The sequence below is a fragment of the Cyclopterus lumpus genome, chromosome 9 (genome assembly GCF_009769545.1).
Source record: "Cyclopterus lumpus isolate fCycLum1 chromosome 9, fCycLum1.pri, whole genome shotgun sequence".
NCBI lineage: Eukaryota > Metazoa > Chordata > Actinopteri > Perciformes > Cyclopteridae > Cyclopterus > Cyclopterus lumpus.
Window position 1 is genome coordinate 17979971 of NC_046974.1, and position 21584 is coordinate 18001554.

The window sequence follows — 21584 nt, forward strand, 5'->3', positions numbered from 1 at the left end:
GTGTATGTGTGTGTGCGTGTGTGTGCGTGTGTGTGTGTGTGTGTGTGTGTGTGTGTGTGTGTGTGTGTGTGTGTGTGCATGCGTTGTGTGCGTGTGCATGTGAGACATACATATGTTATAAACATATAAAAAACACAAGACAATTGTAATCTTTTTATTATGACATGAAGACCATATTACCATATTCCGAAAGTATGTATTCAGAAAAGAGAGAAACCTTTTGGTATGTATCAACTTTTTTTTAATCAAGTGCAATAACAGAAGTTACGGAAGAGGAGCCGGAGAGCATCACGATCTGTCTCCCTGTTGAGACACTTAAGTGCTGGTCGAATTCTCTAAATGCAAAGGAAAGGAGCTTCAATACGTCCTTACTTATCTCCTTTCGCATATAGGAAACACTGGACCTTCCTTTAGGAAAGATAATTTCGGCCCACAATTCCTTGCGGCAGAAACATTTAAAGTGACGCACCATTTGGCCGCTCACGAGAACAAACGGTCACGACCAACACACGCAGATCATGTAAATAAGGTGTTTCATAAACTATGGTCTGCATATTCTTATGATGAGATTATAATGCATATTATCCATAACAACAAAGAGTGATATGAGACATTGTTAGTGGGAGATCGTATTTAATTCAGCATGTTTTAAACTGAACAAGGAGACAGTTTAGTAGCTGTGTTCTCTCTGTGACAATCCCTTGGTTTAACTTTTATATTATCCTTTCATTTATATTCCAACCTCGTTAATAAAGTAATACTTTGAACCGGGTTGTTCATGTCGTCTGCACGAGACAACACTACAAGAACACGGACGAAGTATCTAAGATGCGCTTCTTTGTAGTCCATCTCCTGAACATTGTAGTTTCACCACTGCAGACCGAAGTCACTAACATGCGCCTGCCGTCGCATCATAACTACGTAGCTTAGTGGAAGTGGAGTCGGATTCTCTAAACACCGCGATTGTCTTCTCCTAGCTCCTCATGAATTCTCCTTCCCATCTTTCCTTGGCCCCGTGACGTTTTCCACAGAGGTCAAGGAAAAGTGGTCAGGAATAGAAGTTAGGAGGTAATTATTTCGAGGGTCGTCACAGTTGTTTTTCGAAGTGGAGACTGTCTTGACCGCAGTAGTAGAAGTGAGCGTAGAAACTACAGCTCATCTTAAACAATGCTTCATCGTCTATGGTCAGCCGGGTTTTGGTTTGGATCCGATCGCCCTGGAGCCTGTCTGGGGACATCTTTGTTGACAACACTCTCGCTCCTGATGTATGCCGGGGGCGTGCAGGCGAGTCTCACCGTCGGTCCAGGTGGAGACTTCCCAAGGCTCAGAGGTACCTGTGTGTTTCATGGCTCTCTTACTTCAGTGATCAAACCAACGCATGTAACACAGACTTGTCTCATGACCCCCCCCCCCCCCCCCCCCCCCCCCCCCCCCCCAGATGTGCTCCTGTATGCCTTCAGTCACGATGACCTGCCCTCTCTGCTGGTCAGCGTGGCCCTCCTGCTGTTGGTTGGACCCTGTCAGGAGCGTCGCTGGGGGACAGTCGCCTTTCTCGCCCTCTCCATCCTGACGATGAGCATATTACCTGTGCTCTACACCCTGGTGATCTTTGTCGGTGGGGGTGAGGCGAGTCGCATCTGTGGTTACTCTGCCATCCAGCTGGCTCTGTTTGCAGCGCAGTGTCGTCAGGTGGCACAGAGGAGGCTGCTGAGGTGTTTGCCAGTCTGGTTTCTCCCCTGGCTTCTTCTGCTGATGGGGCTGCTGCTGCTGCCCGGGACACCAGCCCTGCTTCACTTCTGCACGATATTTATCGGACACAACTGTATCCTTTCCTGTTGACGCAGCCATTTCATTTCTACTGAAATGTATTCTCCCAACAAACAAATAATAGTTTTTAGATGCTTGATTAGACCTCTTCTGAGGATTGTGTGGGTGTGCACAGACTGTGCTTTATTGACATATGTCGCCCTGTGCTGTTAGTTTTGTTGAACTTGTAGGTTTTTTCATTCTTATTACATAGACATTTAACATTACATAATGTAATGCCCAGGAGAACATCAGTTTGGGAACACATTTAAATGCTCTTTTTTACTTTTCGAATACTTTATTTTTTTCAGGCTTTTTGATCAAAATGTAATCGTCTAAGACCCATAGTATAGGTGTGGGATTTCTTGCTGAGAGTTTTAGTCGAAATGTGCCAGCTCCTCCCCCACCACATCTATTGATGACGCATCATGTCTTTTTTTTATAGCACTTAATGTACCTCTCAGATCACCAGTCCTTCATTGGGATGTTACAGGAGCTGGAGGAGGCTAGGTTCTTGGACTTCCTTCCTGATTGGGTGTATGTTCGCTCTTCCGCCAGGTTGAGATTACCCATCTGCATTACCTCGCAGAGGTCGGATTCATCTTGTTTATGTCAAAAGTCTCACTGAATATTCACACTCACCACCTGCACGCAGAGGCAGATTTCATATTTTTAACATAATCTGTTGTCACATGTCTGTTTTCTAGATCCCTTTCTCAGATGATGCCTGCAGATCAGCCAGCTGCTCCCCCCATGAGGGATCAATCGAACCACCACCCATGGGTGGATCCAGTGCCTGCCTGGATAATGAAAGAGTCTGCTGCACTGTCTGAGGCCGAGGTACTGGAGGAACAGATGCTAAAAGCAGGAATACTGGCCTCATTACAGGATGCTCCTGACAACCCTGATGCAAAAGTGGAGGTGCCCAAATCATCAGTTTCCTCTCTGCGGTTAGTAAAATGCAATACCTTCACATATATAGCGTGTTGCATTTTTTTTGTAAAACTCCTCACATTATTCCCAAGTACAGTTTTATTTATGTGATTTCAAGTAATTATTCAGTAAAAGACATTTTGTTTCCTCTCAGACTCCAGCAGCTGGAGAAGATGGGATTCCCCACAGAGAAAGCCGTGGTGGCGTTAGCAGCCTCCAAACAGCTAGATGGCGCTATTTCTCTGCTCATCGATGACAGTGTCGGAGAACAGGCGGTGGTGGTGTCAAAAGGGAAGAAGAGCCCTCTGCAGGGCACTGAGACCAGGCACACTCCTGTGGACTGAAACAGGGTTTGCTCTGGTGCAGTATACTGGACTCTCATTATGCTTGGGTTTTGCTGAGCTTTATTTTTAATGTTCCCTGTGGGCTACGTGTAGAGCGAATTACATTATCAGAATGTATGGGAGGAAGAAAGAGCGAGTTATTCTTTCGCCACAACTGTGACTCAAATCAAGTGCAGGTGCAAATTCGACTGCTTTGGAGACCCTCTCTGTATCGGCATATCAAATGGACACTTGAGCATGAAGGCTGCTGTGTTGTTATGACAAATGAAGAGTAACATGTTAAAAAAAAACAATGAGCATTATTTTATTAAACCAATCATCTAGACAGGATTATCTTTACACAATAACACATTTGCAAGAAAAAAGAGTTGAATGAAATATAAAATGGTTACACAACAGCATACAAAACAAGATACAATAATCATTTTAAATAGTTTCACAATAAGGTTGATATAAGATGAAAACAAACTATCAAGTCTTTTCATCAGGATGGTTTAAGCCATCAACAGTGGTAAAAATATGTTCAAGTTCCATTAACAGTTTTGTTATTTAAGATGGAAAGCTAATTCCAGAGATGTTTAAAATTTGTTTTATTTTCAGAATACAACAGATCATATGACTGTTTCTGTTGATATGTCACCAAACCCAAATGTGTGTGCTTTTTGTGCACAGACGAAATGTAAATATACTATTGTATATTAAATCACTTTATCAGTGTGTACTTTAAGGGGGGGAGGACAACACACACCAGCAAACTACAAATCACTGTTAGCAACACATATCTTAGCTAGATGCCTTCATCTTTTAGTGCACCACATACAATTGAGTTAAACAATATGATTATAACAAAATGAATACTAGAAGAGGAGGTTTGATTGTGTACTTGTGTCCTGCAAACTGTACATGCTCAATATACTTAAATAGTGGAATCTCTTCAGATTGCAGGTACACCGTGAAAGAAATAAAAACGCAACTCCAGTCTATTTTTCCTCACATCTGATTTCTCCTGTCATTGATTACTCTAAATTACCCTTATTTTCTGGAACCTTTTGTAGCTCGAGGAGCACCACAGGAGAATCTGATTTTCCTCTTTTTCAAACATTAAACATCTTCACTCTGAGGCCTGGCTTCTGGAGCCAAAGCATTGAGACACAGCAAGCTGTTGGGTGTGTTATGTAAACATACGTGTTTGGTTATGGTGATGGGTGGGGGTCAAACTAGTTCTCAGGTTCCCGATGGAGGAGGGCACGGTGGAGTATCAGTGGAGTTTCCCTGAGGTGTCCCCCATCCTAAATCGGTAAAGCCCAGAAGGGGCATCAGATAAGGTCTAAATCTGATGACGGTCGATGAGACCTAGAGGAGGGGGAGTCAACCCAGCCTGTGATCCTCAGGGTGAGCGGGAAGGGGCTACTGCCCTCGAACCTTGGTGTTGGTGGACAGAGGAGAAGCAAGTCGATATGGAAGCGCACCTGCTCGCTTATCTCTGTAGAAACTAGGGGAGGCTGTGCCAAACGGTCCGTCCCCAGACCCTAGATCAGGCTCTGTTGAAGAAAGACAGCAGTTGGAACGGGGCCTCCCTGTCCATCAGTGTGTGAGGAAATGTGCACTCTGCAGTCCTAATCCAAGTCTACTCTGACGCTGCTGCTAACCTGGAGGTGTCATGAGTGGATTCTTATTTTGACTGGACACCAGGAGCCCAGTTTTTATATCAAAATTAATAATTAACTAAATAGTGTTCAAGGGATTTATCAAATCCTTCTTTGCTCGATTCTTCTGTAAAGTAGGTGCATCTGGCTATTAGGGCTGCAACAACTGTTATCAATTTGTCTATTTATTGATTCCTATACATTTGTTGACAACCAGCAACAGTTAAACACTGAAATATATTCAATTTCAAGGACACGAAGCAGCAAATCCTCACATTTGAGAAGCTAAAATCAGCTATTGTTTGGGTATTTTTTTCCTGGATAAATTACTTAGGAATTCAGTGATTATCAAAATTGCAGCAGTTTTGTCATTTGACTAATTGGTTTATTGACTTATCATTGCAGCACTACTGGCTAGACTAACATACTTTACATGCATCGATACAAATTAACCTACAAAGCATGGTTATTATACAAATGACTAAAGCCCCTAAAAACTTGATTTCAAATATAATTTTAAATCAACAATCAACATTAAAAAAAATCGTAGGTATTATTTATTTCATGAGTTTAGTTTATTAGGAGTTTAACACTCAGCTAATCTGCCTCAGCAGGACTGTGTGGGCGTGGTTTGATCACATGTCATTGACGGTGCTGGCGACATCAGCAACCAAATAATGTCAAACTCCATTTGATTTTGATTCAAATGTTGCTAAATCCTTATTGGTGCTTGGAAAGTTTGTGACATCAACCAGCACAAAGAGCAAAGAACAAAGAAGAGTGAAATAACTCATGTGATTGTGTAAATAGGTTTTCAGGGTTTTAAAAATATCTGTGCTACAACCAAAACAATTCATACACAAGAATACATCCGCCTTTCAGTGACTAGATCAACAATCAGCAGTTCAGGTACAAGTGGTCAATGTAATGCCGCTAACACTCGATCAAGACATTTTAGATCTTGTCAAAAAGGACAGCGAGGGCTGGCAGAGCTGTGGGTGAGGATGTCTCAGCGTTACCTGGCCAGATGATAGCCTCCAGCAGCGTCACCCTGCGAGCCAGAAGCTCAAGGTCTGCCTGCAAGTCGTGGAAACATCTGCAAGCTAATGTCCTATCAGAGAGCAGTGACAGGGGGACTGTGTGAGGGGGTGGAAACACCAGCCTGAGTCCTGGGGCTGCTCGCAACTGTTCCCACTCCCTGTCCCAGCAGTGAGGTACGGTGGCAGTTTTTGCCCCCACCACCTTTGACCCCTGCCTAAAGCTGACCCTGCCTCAGGCCTCCTACTCACCATGAATACCGATCATAGTCTCAAGGATTAAAACCCTCTCGGCTAAGATCTTCAGCGCTTCTCTGATCTGATGTATGCCGTCCCCCTGTGAAGATAGATACAGCCGTCAAGGTAAAGAGCACAAGCAAAAGAACTGCTCGCCAAGATGCAAGTCATTTTGTCTCTCAATACAATTCAGCAGTTAGAAGGTTAAAACAGTCCAACATGTCTGCCCAGCACTCTCAGACATTTCTGTTCCCCGTATTTGTCTCTCATTTCTCTGGCCATGCTGCTATATGAGGTCAGTAGTCTCGGCCATGCTGGGCCTGGGCAACATCGGCATGCACATTACAGGCCAGCCTCATTGTTGGTGACGTAACACAACTGGATTACATTTATCCCCGGATTAGATCTGATCATGCCATCTTGCATTCTGTTTGTTGAGTAGCACTTAAGCCAGGCGATATTTTCAGTCAGTAAAGTTATCTGACGGTGCCGGACCAAATGAAGCCAGGATAGATCTACACTGAAATCTTATTCATTTGTCTTTTGAGAAAGGGTGAGGGCCATGGCTTCATGAGTTGTACCTTGAGAAATAGCAGAAGAGTTGAACAAGAGAAGTAAAGCAGCTGGAAGCATCAAGGCATGCAGAGAATAGCGGAAGCTTTTGGTGCACAGGTGAGTGAAATGCCTTCATTAGTAAGACAAACAACATACTTTATGTTTGGACAAAAAAGGCAAAGTTTCTGAGTCATACGATAACTGATTAAATGTTATTTTAATGCTGGCAGCGTGGCTTAGTTTGTTGGTTCGATCCATCACTTTTGTTTCAGGCTGAAATATTGGTATGGTTTGCCATGAAATGTTTGGCATGAATAGAGATACTCTGACTTTCTAATTTAGCCCCACCATCAGCTCAAACAAAGGAGTATTCCCATCAACCAAAGCTGTATTTCGTGTGTAGTGTAGCAGATGCTAAACTATGATGTCAGACACGCTAAACATATTTGCTTAACATCAGTAATGTGTCATTTTGAACATGAAAGATTGCTTCCATTGAAGCCTGACAAAGAGCCCAGCATGGCTGGAGACTCTCTGTCATCAGAGAATGAATCCTCAAATAAAATGTACAATTTAGAGATACTTTGCCTTATTTCTTTGTTAACCACTCAGTGTTATTTCACTCATTAGATGCATTTTGTAGTTGATTTTCATATCCAGGAAAGAAAGTTTATGTGGAAAATCATGCAGGGTTGCATTGTGGGATGAAATAGGATCGCTGTATCCACTCCACTCACATCAGAGCACAATACGTCTAAACCCAACAGGACCCACCACTGACACATATGGAGTGATTTGGCATATACATTTCACAGATTTACTTTGTGGTTCATTGAAACATTTGGAAGTCCATAAAATCAAAGAAATACAGTTGAATTCCAATGAAAACGCTAATAAAATTTGCTTCTAGAGGGATTTTCACTATATTCTACATGACTTAACTCAGTCAGAGCTGATGCATGGTGTTGTCACAAGATTGACATTGTTTCTTGTATTTTGTATATTTGTATGTATATGCCAAAGTCAGATGCTGAAAAGGTGACTGTGAAAGGTAGCCATGGGGACAGTAGCTTGCAGAGGGAGTCAGACAGCTTTAGGGTCAAGAGGACAGGGGACAGCAGTCCAGAGCACACCCCGAGGACCAACAAAAACAAAAACACATTAACACCAGAAGATTCCACACACAAAATTAGACAGATCAACAGCTAAAATCACAAATACTCAAACAGAAACAACAATGTAAAACAGACACTAAAGTATGAACTTGAGAAAAAGAGATGGATGCCACTTTGTGGCTAATCACAGCCATAAACATGGTGATTGTAAACAAGATCATAACCATAACCTGAGAAGTATGAAATGGTTAGACTTGAACTCTAGTTTTCAGAATAGATTAATTGCATTGGAAAGTGAACACAAAATCAAAGATGTCTTACATTTAGATTGTTCTTGTAAATCGAGAAAGAGGTCAACAAAAAAAAGGGTTAGACAGACGGAGAGGAAATATTTAATGCTCAACAAAGGAATCTTAAAACTCTTTGTTCAATCTAGAAACTAGAAGTAAAACTCTCGTGTCCAGGCCCTGAGTCACCATGTGAACTGTGAACTACCACCAACCACTTTCTTACCGGCAAGCCCTTCACTCCTGGCTCTCCTTTGGCACCTGGTGTTCCCTGTAAAGAAATATCCACAACAGAATCAAATATGACAGCAGTTTACTTCAACAGAACGAGCTCCTCATACTGCGTTGTCGCAGGTCAGTGTGACTTGTAGCGCTGCTGGTTAGCGTAGTTTACAGTAATATAACCAGCTATGACATGTGTTGATGTTTCGCCCCATAAGCTTGTTTACTCAGGCCATAATCATCAATGCGGTTAAGGTGGAGGAAGCTTACCGACTCGCCTCTGAAGCCCCTCTCTCCTTGGTAACCTAAAGGACCCTGAAAAACCAAAGGCCTGTTGTTTAAGGACGCAGACTAAATGAGGAAAACCTACTGAATGTCCTCAAGTTGTGGGTGTACTCACTCTCTCTCCACGTTCTCCCTTTGGACCCACAGGGCCCTGCGTTCCAGGGGTTCCAGATTTCCCCTGAATTGAATAGGGCAGGAAATTCAGAATGACAGTGATGAATTTGTACTGCAACAAATCTGACAGTGCTAAACTCCGTAAGTGCACCACAATGCTGTGAGTGAGCTTACGTTCTGTCCTGACGGGCCAGAAGGTCCCGCTGGGCCTCTGGGACCTGGTGGACCTGCGTAATAGATAGAACGACTCATGTTAGTACTCATGGTGGAGGTGGGTTTTAATTGTGTTTTGCGCATTGTGTCGTTGCGTTATGTATATGTGTAGGTGTTTATGACTTAATTAAGCTAAAAAGTAACTTTCAGTGTGTGGACTCAACTATGAGGGATGTTTTGTGTCACCTGGTTAAGGATAAACATCGGTGCATATAAAATCACAAAAAATGAACCGAGAGGTTGTATTTTTGTATGTAAAAGCATTTGAGATATTTCACAAACATACCCTGTGCAGTATAGGGATAAACACAATATGGAAAGCGATAAACACTCACCGACAGGTCCGGCGGGACCCTGAGGTCCGGGAACAGGCAACCCTCGTGAGTCATGGAAAGTGTTGCTATAGAAGAGGTCTTTTCCGCGACCTGGAGTTCAAACAAATTGTGCGTATTTAATGGGAGCTACTTCAGTTTGTTCATCACTGTACAGTTTTATACACGTATTATTTGATCAATTATATTCTTTTTATTTTGCTTTTAAGGTAATCATTGGGACTCAAAACTGTATTCAATGATTGTCAACAGATCCAAAACACACTGCCATGACATGAACATGTAATGTTACTCTCTTTGTATGGTGGGTATGCAGCAATTCATGTGATGCTTTACCTCCAACCAGCTCCGCCAATCAAATGGTTGTATTTGGTTACATTGGTGGTCTTTAGGTTTAAGTCCATGGTTTTAGTGAAGGAGGCATGAGAGAAAGTGCTCCCTGAGAAGTGAATCTGAAGACGCCTGGGGTGAAATGTCTTGTTCCCACAGTTGAATTTGTGATTTAACAGATATGAACTTGTGAAAAATATTGACCCAAGCCTGTTCAAACAAGTGTGTGATGTTTGAACATGTTTTGAGCTCACAGCTCACTGCGCCCAAGCTTTTCTCAACGCTGCAAAAAAAACGAATGTGGCTCGGCATACACTTTGGAAACAATGCTTTTCAAAGTGCAGGAGTGACGTTGTTGTGTCGGGTCTGAACGGGTCTTGACTCCTGCTGTCACAAGCACCTAATAAGTCGCTGCATTCCTGCAGTAAATGTGGTGCACAAAGAAATCCAACTGTGTTGATGCTGCCTGAGAAGCCTGAAATGAAAAGGTGCTCTTTATTACATTAGAGTAACCTCCAGAGGGCAGTGTTTTCCAACAAATATGAACACTTCCCCTAATGACTTCAACAGGTTGGTAAACTACACTAAAATGTGTTCAAAAGCCCTGTCAGTAGTAGATCTGTGTTTCTCATTCATTAAAAAAACTTTCCATATCCACTGACTGAATGTCTTCATCTAACCGAGTCTACAAGAGGAAGAGGGTGGTGAGCGTGTGAGCGATAGAGGAAGCGTGCGGCCATTAGGTCATTTTATATGGAGAGGAAACACATATCCAATCCCAACATGAGTCAGGAGATACAGGGAGGAGGAGGAGGAGGAGGAGGAGAGATAACAAATCTCGACCAGAGGTGACATCCAAAACGGGGCCGCTCGCTCTGTCTATTTCTACTCGCTCTCCATTTCCTGTAAAGAACGCACTGGCATCTGTGACTTAACACAACATGAGAATGTGTGAACGATGTTCAAACCACAATGCTCTTCCTCACTACTACGTTCTGGCTGCTGAATAGGAGCCTCTCCTGATCAGCAGAAGGGAATTCCAACCTCCTGATGCAGACGTAAAAGCCAAATAATCCAGTGTTTTCCAAAGGAAGCTCCACACGTCCCCTACTGTTACTTTGATGTGAAAGAAATGGCTTGCAGTCTCGGCAATCATCATGCCAACCTCAACCTACCCACAGGGTATATCCACACAGGAACCCAGAGCTTACAAGTATGCTCGCTGCATTCTTTGTTTTACCACTGAATCCACATTTAAAAAACGCAGATGCATTGACCTTGAAAGAGCCGGAGTCAACAGCAGCTTAAGCTGGTGAGCTGTCTGAGCTGCCTACATCTGGAAGTTGTTGAGTGACATCAGTGATGGACAGGTTCTCATCACAGCATGTAAAGTCTGAGTGCATCTCAGACTGTCTCTGCCTTCATTTAATACTCTTTGATTCTCTTCTACTTGGCTGGTAGACAATATGAAGCGAGAAGCGGTTAGAGAATTACCACCATCCTGTCTGTTTCTCATTTTCTTTGTTTCCTTTGTTTATCAGTAGTCCGAAAACCTCTGAAAGCTCTTAGGCAAAGATTTGATTTGTGTACATGCGCTCATGCTGGTTCATGGCAAACTGATTGTGTTACATTGAAAGGAAATATACAGCAATAAAAGAGAAAGTGAGCCGGTTTTACATATTAAAGTATGTTTACAGGTCTACAGTTGCATAATGAGTCAGTGTCAGTAGAGCCTGAAGACTACACGTTTGAAAATAAAAGACGTGTGGGAGGAGGTACAAAGCACTTAGTGTACCATTAGCCGCTCCTAGTTTAACACACCCAAATCTCCACCCAAATGGTTGGTGGTCGAGTTGCCTTGTGGGTAATGTAGGCACTAGGTTTTGACCAGAAGACGGATGTATCGAAAAAAAGAATTCAATATCTTTAGTTCTGCTGCATCAATTTTGAAACTTCTTTAAGGCAATACTAAATTAGTAAAGTACTCTTTTAAGACTTAAATGAGTAACATACACACTTTTTGGTGTGGAATTTGTGTCATGGTGACTGTATGAAGCCTGTTAGTTGTCCAGGGTCTTACTGTGATCTGGTTCTGGGATGTGGGCACTCGCCGGAGCTGGAGGCCCTGGAGGGCCAGGTGGGCCTGATAGACCCCTCTCTCCTGGGAGTCCTTGTGGACCACGGGGTCCTGAGAGGGGAAATGACAGAAACATCACTGACAGAAATAATGTACTTGAGAGGTATGTCATAGCAAAATATGATCATAAAATCTCACGGCACAACTGCAGACTGGTAATGATAAATGACTGTGGGTGATGATAGGAGGATAAACTATGACAAAGACCGGAGAGGAAATAGATTAGATAAAGTGCTTAATGATACAACATCATAGTGTCTGGCAGGATGCGTGTGTGTGTGTGCGTGTGCATTATGTATGTATGTGCACATGAAGTAAGCTGAGCAACTCGACAGAGGAGAAGTGAATTAATTGGGAGACTTTGTTTCTCTGTAATCAAAAAGAGAAGGAGTGTCTTTAATGGTCAGGGTGCTGGGAACTGATTTAGAGACATGGGGAAACTCAAATAAACACCACTAAACTGTGCAAAGTGTTGCTGGCACTGGTTCATAAAAAAATAAATGCTCCCAGCATACACACTACTAGCTGCTAGTGTGTGTGTGTGTGTGTTTGTGTGTGCTTGATTAAAAGCCTGTTGCTGGTCCATATGGGCTGGTCCAGAAGTGTCCCTCCTCCTCACCCAGCCATTTTTTGAAGGTGGAAAAAAAGCACCACCACAAATATATCTGACCTCATTGTTTGGACTCGGCTGAAGTAATGCTGCACCCTAAACACCACCTCCTGCCCTCCAACAGACCCAGACTCATCACCTCTCTGTTTATGTACTGATGCAACTGGCAATGACAGCCCACTAATTGCTACTTTGCAAGGTAATGTTATTACAGCTCTGATTTGACACTTCTGTGGGCTGTTTTCACTTAGTCTTGGTAAACACTGCAGCATGACCGGCTGTGTTTTGGCTGCACCGGGGAGACTGTATGCTACAATCTGCAGAGTAGTGGTTTAAATGGCCAATCAAAGTGGCCATTTAGAGTTTATGTGACATATTAGTGGATACAACTTAAATTGTTCCTGCAGAATAATGGTTCCCTGGAGCAGCCGGGGGAAGGTCCGTCAAAATATGAGTCAAAGTTTGTAAAACAACTTTCCTGTAACTTCTCAGAATACATGAGATGCACAATATCACTTCTCCTGACAACACGTGTTCACTTTTCTCCCATCTTTCTAATGACCTCTGGCTCAAAATCATATTTGTTTACATTTTTCATGACATTTGGACACATTCCAGTCCCGTGTTTATATTTCTCTTTACAATGAAAAAGAATCAGCACAATAAGGAAAACAGAGCTTCGGATGCAACTTAAGACATAGCTCTGGCTTTGGGCACTTATGAAGTAATGGAGATAGAAAAAACAATAACACCACAGGCATATGGAAATCATAAGGACCTGGGATTTGTGTATATATAGATCATGTTCATTTCAGATTGAAGTCACATGGCGCTTCTTGGAAAGTGAGTTTGTAGTTTAACTTTTGCTCTAAATCTTCATCTTTACCAAGCAGCAGGCACAGAGCAGGGGTCATGTGTTAGCCTGAGAGGAGAGAGGCACTCCCTTCATGATCCAGAGCAGAGAAACTAAAGCCTATAGCGAGAGCAGATGTTGTGACAAACTTATACTGACATTTACTTAGTCATCATTCATGTCACAGCTGCCTGTGGATTTACTTGTTCTCCAACAGGTCATCTATTATTTGTACATAACCAGTGAGCTTTGAATACATAGAGCCGATTGATGACTCTGGTTGGTGAGCAGCAGCACATGTTTGGAGGAGTTTATATGTAGTCTGAAAACTAATTATTTTTGCTGCCCACTGAAACAGCACTTGTTTTTAGAAACACATGATTTTAAAAAGTCAACCACCAACAAAATGACAAAACTACAGCAAATGAATCTCACATTTACCTCTGGAGAGTCTGTGGGCTGATTGAGTGGTTTAAGAGAAAGACAAACACTCTGAAGCAGGACAACACGTCTTCCACAGGTCTTTGGTCAACAGTGAGTCCTTAAAATGTCTTGTTCTATAGACATCAGACTAAGTGGACAGGCAAGTATACAACTGCCCTGCAACAGCCTCCGGCTCTCTCAGTGACGCACAGAAATCATTACAACATGCTTGTGGACAAACTGTGTCAACATCGACTAAGACGAGGTTCATTTGTTTCTCTCACCTCACAACTTTCTGCTAACCGTGAACTCTATTTCTACTTTTAGTCCTCTCTTACCTGCAGGTCCTGAAGATCCCTTTGATCCAGGGGCTCCAGATGGGCCCCTTGTCCCACCCTCCCCCCGAGGCCCACTGGGACCTGGCAACCCACGAGACCCTGTCTTCCCTAAGAGGCGGAAACAGTCATGAGTAATCAATAAGCCTTAACTTGTTTTCATTTTCAATGGTTTTACATGGGCAGAACACAACGGTGGCTACAAGGTACCTTCTCTGCCAGGAAGCCCATCTCTGCCATTTTCACCCTGTGGACCTGTAATGAAAACAGAGAGGAGCGGTTTAAACATCTTTGCTGAAATCACCTGGAGAAGAGGTTGTGTAAAACCCACTGGGGGTCGAGTGAAATTATCTAAATTCTGTCTCAGTCATAGAGCAAAAAGATGTATCTGTTAGTTAGTTACATTTCAGTTCCCAAATACTAAATAGTTTTCATCAACTAAAGAAAAGCTACATTTGAGGAGTTTGTAAAGGAGTAATTCATTCATTTGGACTCAGCTATGAGGATTTCTGAAAATAATCGATGGTTGAAAAAGTGAAGGAAAAAGCTGTACAAAGTCCCTCATGTCCCCAGAGGGAGCTGGGTGAGGGAAAATGATCTCAAGTGATGTCACTGGAGTAGAGTGAAGTATACCAGACCTGTGTAGCCAGATCCTCATCTCTGCTTTAGGCTAACAGCTCAAGCTACATTAGCCTCTACTAGCATTTCACAACCAAATCTCTGACCGTACTGTCGGTGGTCAAATTGCATTGTGGGTAATGTGGGTGCTAAAGTACTAAAGTCCAAAACTACTGAGTGTCTATTCTCCAGACAGTAGTGAATGAGTGAATGAGGGTCGTGGACAGCACAGGGATTAAAAACGTCTTCCGTCAGAGTAATTTGAAATATTCTATACATCACATAAAATGCCTTCACATGGTGGCTATAACTGGGAATAAGTTCTGGGTAAAACACATTTTAATATAACTTTGTAAACGTCCTCTGACGGTGCAGTAGGGTTAGGGAACCCTCAGTGTTGGTTTTTGTGCCGTGAAGGTAAATTAAATGAGTGTGTGTGCAGTAGAGGAAATAGGATCTGAGCAGAGGTGAGCAGGTAGAGGGGCTAAGAGGGATTTCTGAATCAATTATCAAAACACATATCCATGCATCACAGCATGATAGACCTACCTGCAGGTCCCTGCTCACCAGGAGCTCCCTGAACGGGCACAGCCCCCGTCAGTGATGAGGCCTCTGGTGCAGTTGCTCCTTTACCCTGAAGCTGGCGATGTGATATGGATGCCGGGGCAGTGTATAATTGGACCTGGTTCAAGAAGACATACGTAAAACAAGTGTGGGCAATATACTTGATTAATGTATCATATTTCAGGGATTCAGATAATGTGGCTGGGCGAGAAGTTCCAAACCTTCGCCTCCAGTGAGCTCAGCCTGTCGGTCAAAGCTGTGATTCGACTGCAGTTGAGACAATCTAAAAAAAATCAAGAATCAGACACTTAAACATATATTATACCTTTGCTCTTCTGTAGTAGAGTCAAAGTAGTAACATGTCCTTACTAGAGATCGGCTCTCCTGTCCGTGCAGGCGGGCGGCGTAGAGTGGATGGTTTCCTGACGGCCTCTTGGGCTACAAGCTGCTTCCTTGCATCTATAACAAAAGATACAAACACAGAAAAATGTGGCTTGAATTTGAATTTATAGGGAATTTATTGACCTTAAAAACCCAATCTTCAGATTTGAAGGTTTCTACTTGCATTCACTATGGTTGTTGCAAGTCGTAAAGCGCTATATAAGTGCAGTCCATTAACCATCATACTGTGTCTGTCCAGTGGAAACCAGTTCAAATGCTTTTTTGCAACTTACTGCTGACAGTAGAGCCGAGAGGATTAGTTGATTCAGCAAATCGTTCTTTAAGAAAAACACCTACGTTGCTCTGGTTTCAGCTTTCAAATGCAGGGTTTTGTTGTTTTTTTCTATTTGATGTCATTGAACATCTTTGGTTTTTGGACTGTTTGTCAGACAAACCAAGACATCTGAAGACATTAGCTGGGGTTATTGGACATTTTTCACTATTTTTAGGGCTGACAGACAGACGACGTGAAGCAAATACAATATCCTAGACATTTAAGTTATATTGGAAGATTCTGCAATTCTTTTGACAAGTGCAGGAAGTCGTATTTCCCTTATGCAGATATCTGTAAACAAGAGTGTGGAGGTCGTCGGGTGTGTCTGAGAAAGGGGGGAGGGAGAGAGAGGGGTATAATGTGCAGCAAAGGGCCAAAATTGAACCCAGCTACGTATATGGCATATGCCACTCGACTACCAAGGCACTCCACAGACATCCAATTAATGCTTATTTTGTACTTGTCCCGTAACCACGATCTCTCTCTTTCTTTAACCAAGTGTTTTAGTCGCCTAATCTCAACTGTATATCCCATGTGCTAAAATTGTAGGAAACAAATAAAAAGATTGGTTGATGTTTTTTGTGGGCCACAGGTGCCAATGACAGATGCAATGTGGATGATATGGACGTTACATTGTGCTGTGGGTCGTGTGAGGATGTCTCACTCACGATGATACCAGAAATAACTCTTGGCTTCTCTGTCTGTGGGTGTCTATCCTCCAGAGGAACTTCTCAATATTAGAAAAGCCAGAGAGAGCTGGCAATAAGAATACAACAAGTTGAAAGTTGGAGACAAGACAGAAATGGAAATCCCCAGACGGTTCCTGCTTTTGTCATTGGTTCATATCCAAGAGACACACATTTTGCCAAGCTGCTTTCCTTTTGCCTCGTTTCTTTGGAGTACACAATCTCAAAGCCTTTCAGAGAGGGAGTGTAAAGACAAACAATAGTTTCCTTGTGCAGAGAGAAAATTCGTCTCGGCTTGCATTCTGTCTTGCCTTCATTTTATGAAGTGTGGGAGTTTGTGTCCCCGGGTTCTGGATGTTTTGAATGGGCAGACTTTTGGAAATGCTAGACTGACTCCTTTGTCTGGCCTGGTCTGGCTCTGGTCGGCCCAGGTGCTCCTGATACAAACAAGCGGCTGGGTCCAGCACCTCATTAGCCGCCAGGAAGCACGTCTTTGCCATTCAGTGGTCAACGCCAAGTGCTATACTAAAAGAAGCCATCAAGCAGCACCTGCAGCACCAAGATGGAGCAGGAGCGCAACAGCCTCCCTCATTGCACCATCAGATGTTATGATCCATCTCTATCCACTGCAGACGGTGGAAAGGAAAGTGGAGAGCTTATTGTCAAGAAGAAAAATAAACGTTTGGGAACTTAAGACAATAAAACATAACGGGTTCAGTGATTGAAAAGTACACAGAACACATGGTTTAAGGTAAAGTGAGACCACCTCAATAATCCCCCCTCCTCAACCTCTGCACTCATGATTTCACTGTTTTGGGTTCTAGGTAATTCTCACAGGATTACAAGTGTAGATGGATTTAAACCATGTCAGAGCTGCGAGTGAAATGTTATGGCATGCGCTCTAGATTGTAGAAAACGCTCCTTCATATTGATAACAATGTACTTGGAGAACACACACAAATCTGCAGCGCACTGCAGTCCACATGGGGACGTCTGCAGAGACAAAGAGAGGTGTGTGTGAGTGTACATGCACACGCCGAGGACATTTTCTCTGGAGGTCGGCTCATATAGATGGCTGCATTCCATTACAAAAGGGGCTCTGGATAGGAAATCTAGCTCTCACCCCTAAAGGCATCACTTCTCCCCCTCACCCACACTCCTGCTATTGTATGAAGCATTAACCCTGCTTTGGCACAAGCGCAGCGGTCTCCCACACACACCTCTTATACACTCTCTCTGTCTGTGTTGCAACAACAACATTTAAAATCCTGTAAGATCCCTCTTTTCTTCTGCATCTCTCGGGAGAGTCTGTTAACACTGTGAAGGCTGCGTTCAAGGTCTGGAGAAAGAGAATGGAATTTGGACAACAATAAGGGCGCCACAGTTAATGGAGCCCCCCCCCCCCCCCCCCCCCAATCAACGCAGTTCATTGTATTCACTCTTTGTTCTCAGTGGGCTAATTGCCCTCGTGGGGGGTGGTCAAAGAAATGTGTGAATGCATTTGACCATTTGCCCCCATGTTGCACTGGTTCCTAATCAGCGACTGAGTCACTCTTCACCAGAGAAATACCCCCACAGAGAGTTCAGCAGGCCAGAGGCCGTCCTTACATCAGCTCTGTCTCACACACACACACACACACACACACACGCACACACACACACAGAGTGTAATCATGTGTGTTTATTAACACTCTTTGAATAATCTTTCTCCCTGCTGGCACAATATTTCCTATGGAAAGGAGGAAGATATGAGCAAAGGGGTCACATGGAGAAGGTTATCTTTTCCTATTGCATATTGACATTTAATAATGTGTGTATTCAGGCATTTATGCGATGAATGTTCATGCTCAGGTACAGGATACTATGCACTTCATATTGTGTATGCAAGGTATTTTGAAGCTGCAGGACTTGGCTGAAGTGACGGGAAGCCTCTAAAAAGCAAATCAGACTTCGCAGAACACTTATCTAGACTGAATTTATCTAAATTAAAGTTTAATATGGAGCTCTGAAGCCATCCAAAAGCCAACGTGAGCTATTACAGAACACAGTATTTCTATGAATGGAGTAGGAGGCTAAAGTTAGAAAGGCCGATTAAAATTGTTCGTTGAAATCTGAGCAATATGTTTGCTACACATTTCGCCCCGTGGGCCTCAGATCAAACCCTGATGCAAGTTCCTCTGCTGGGTTTCCTCTGCTTCACTTCACGCTCTCCAGGAATAAATAAATGTACCACTAGATCAAATTTGTTCCAATTAAATATTCATTGTATAACTCATCAATACTGCTGTCTGTTCAGATTTGTATCTTTTATCCAAACAGCATCCAGATACAGCTGAGACAAACAGCTGTTCACTTGTATTTACTTGTGATCCCTTGTGGTTTTATTTCATTTCCTTGCACACATTATATAAATATATATATTCAGGCATGACAATGCAGACAGAAAGAGGGTGAATGATAGCTCTCCTTGGTAGCAAATTGTGATTCAACACAACACATTGATGCCAAGTGTGAAAAGGCCAAAGGGGGAAGCAGCAACATCTTCGACTTGGATTCCACAAAAGCATTAACAACCTGCTTTTACTATTATACCATTTATATCATTATGGGAGCTTTATTCCAAAGTTGTTATACGTGTCCCTTTAAGACCCACTTGGAGTTTTGTTGGTGCCACCAGGGTGAGAGCCAAGGGAACGGTGACCAGGACTGCAGCTGCACCTCTCGCTCTACAAACTGAGGTGTGTGTGCATGTGTTCTTGTATAGGGCTGTGTCTTTGTGTGTGTGGCTGTAATATTAATGGGCGAAGGTCATTCCTTCAGGAATACTCTCCCAGTGAAAATAAACCAGTGCTCTCATGCTAAGAGCCCAGTTTGCCCTGCCAACCAGAGCCCTTAAACACACATCTCACACATCTCTGAACCGACTGTCGATCCTCGAAGCTCGTCACCTACTCAGGTTTATTTTTCATCTGCAGAAAGATTCAGCAGCGTGCACACAGACAGGCCTTTAGAGCTTCATGCACGAACGAGTGAGACTTTGGTTGTCCTCTCGTATTGTCGGCAGCAGATGGTGGAAATGTGTGTCTGTACGGTTTTCTTTAGTCTGACTGAGTCTCAAAGTGGGAAGAGTTCCTGTAGGGAGATGCAATGCAGGGGGCCTGGCAGCAGCTGTGGATGCAAACATCAAAACACACACACAGACACACGCATACACAGCAGAGTGCGAGGTCCTGATCCATCTCTGTCTGGTCAATTAGCTGAGCTCAGCGCTGCAGCATCATTAGTGACCAGATGCTGACAGCCAACCAAGGAAAAGGCGTTTGTCTCTGTCTCTGCACGAGAGACTGAAGACTGCTGCTACCTTTACATAAACACACACACACACACACACACACACATGGAAAACACTGCACTCATGGAAATAAAGCTGAAAAGGAGGCTTCTCAGAACATATGTTTGCTGACCCAGTGATTTCTTTTGTCTATTCTTTTTAAGGCAAAATAGAAAAAAAAGGAGACCCATATGAAACCCAATTAACCCAAACAACTTTAGAAACAAAACACGATGACTGAAGCAAATTCAAAACTCAGTCTTTAGTGGAGTCGATTTAATACATTTAATTTCAGTATTTTTTCCGTGCAAAGTGCATCACACACACAGGTTTGACCCTGATCCTGAGATTTTCCACTGAGGATGCCAGCCAATACTGCCCCAATTAAGCAGATCTGGTATCGAGATGAGACCATGATGTGATAAATTCACATGAATTACTATTTATTTATTGGTGTCATTATTTGAAGTCATGGCAGGCTGCTGAACAGTACAGCAATCACTGGACTGCTGAACATTGTTTCAATGAGTTCCTCGCCGGGATTTATACAGATTTTAGATTTGGTCAACATGCGCACCGGTATATTATACATAATTAACCAGTATTGGATAGACGGTATTGTGAGAGAAAAAGATGGATCCTGGTTGACTCAAATCAATCACAGCCGTTATTAAAGTGCAAGCAGACCCATCAGCAGCTTCCACCTCCCACACAGCTGACGGGTCTCAGTCTGGCCATCAGGGCTCGGTGCTCTGCACCTGAACCACCGTGTTTACTGTGCTTTCCCAGGTTCGCTGCTTTCTTTTATTAGGTGATTAACTCAAAGAGTGGGACACACTTCATCATTTGTCCTCTCCGCCTGAGAATGGAGCAGCCCACACACTGCACCGGTTCAACTGTAATTACAGAGAAGGAAGCGCTGCCCTGCCACAACAATTGGTTAGAAATAATAATAATAATAATGTACACTTTATTGAGCCGACAGTGGGGAAATTCTTCTCTGCATTTAACCCATCCTTAGTTATTAAGGAGCAGTGGGCTGCAGTGAAGCGCCCGGGGGGCAACTGGGGGTTCAGTGTCTTGCTCAAGGACACCTCGACATGCAAACTATTGGGAGAACGGGGATCGAACCGGGTACCGTGTGGTCTCAGGATGACCAATCTCCCGATGAGCTACAGACGACCCCCAAAAAATTTGATCCCAGAGAAAAAGGGAAGCCGAGTGAGACTAAATCCTCGCCTTCACACTGTGTTTAAGTTAAAAAACAAGTGCTCGTCTACATCTGCTCTGGTTTACAAGTCGAGGTGGAGTGTTGCAAAGACCTGCTGCTTTAGCCTCCAGGACCCTGAGGTGAGAGTGTGCAAGGTCAGAGAGGTTCTCACCTCGGGCACACACATCTCACCTCATCCATCAGCTCAGACACGTAACCCAATGCAGCGTAGTGCAGGACACACTCGCCACAACCTCCACAGAGCTCGACCTCCGTCAGTCACTATACGGGGAAAATACTTAATTACATGAAGTCTGGTTACTGCACCTGAAGAGGTGATCTATATACTTGAACTTTTTGGAATTGTGTTAAAGTCAGTCATTTTAATTCTATTGTCGAAAGGAATTACATCTCTTTTATTGAGTATGGATACAGTCTGCTTTCTGATTTTACTTTGTATCCTTTACAGTTAGTGAAACTACTTTGACTAGACTCATTGTTTACAACAATTGCCATTGTTGTAATTCAGACAGAAAGATCAGATGCCTCTTTTAGCTGTTAAATGAGATTAAAAGCATGTGTGTATTGATGTTCCCACCAATATCAGGTATGGTACACACAAACAGAGGTAAATGCTGCAGAGGCC

At 43.2% G+C, this 21584-nt stretch overlaps 2 protein-coding genes across 2 annotated transcripts in view; one reads left to right on the forward strand and one right to left on the reverse strand.

Moving 5' to 3' along the window:
- The first annotated feature begins 921 nt into the window (after positions 1–921).
- On the forward strand, positions 922–4078 carry rhbdd3 (rhomboid domain containing 3). The gene is made up of 5 exons (XM_034542502.1): positions 922–1330; positions 1439–1822; positions 2271–2397; positions 2514–2756; positions 2894–4078. The coding sequence occupies exons 1-5, from the start codon at positions 1168–1170 to the stop codon at positions 3081–3083; spliced, it is 1107 nt and encodes a 368-aa protein (XP_034398393.1). The 5' UTR covers positions 922–1167; the 3' UTR covers positions 3084–4078.
- emid1 (EMI domain containing 1) overlaps positions 4051–21584 on the reverse strand; it is a 46156-nt gene continuing 28622 nt past the window's right edge. Inside the window, 13 exon segments of the mRNA XM_034542501.1 lie at positions 4051–4624; positions 6019–6103; positions 8187–8231; positions 8453–8497; positions 8583–8645; positions 8756–8808; positions 9130–9219; positions 11537–11644; positions 13818–13925; positions 14025–14069; positions 14982–15114; positions 15218–15279; positions 15366–15455. Of these exon segments, the coding sequence (XP_034398392.1) occupies positions 4491–4624; positions 6019–6103; positions 8187–8231; positions 8453–8497; positions 8583–8645; positions 8756–8808; positions 9130–9219; positions 11537–11644; positions 13818–13925; positions 14025–14069; positions 14982–15114; positions 15218–15279; positions 15366–15455 (1061 nt within the window). The 3' untranslated portion in view covers positions 4051–4490.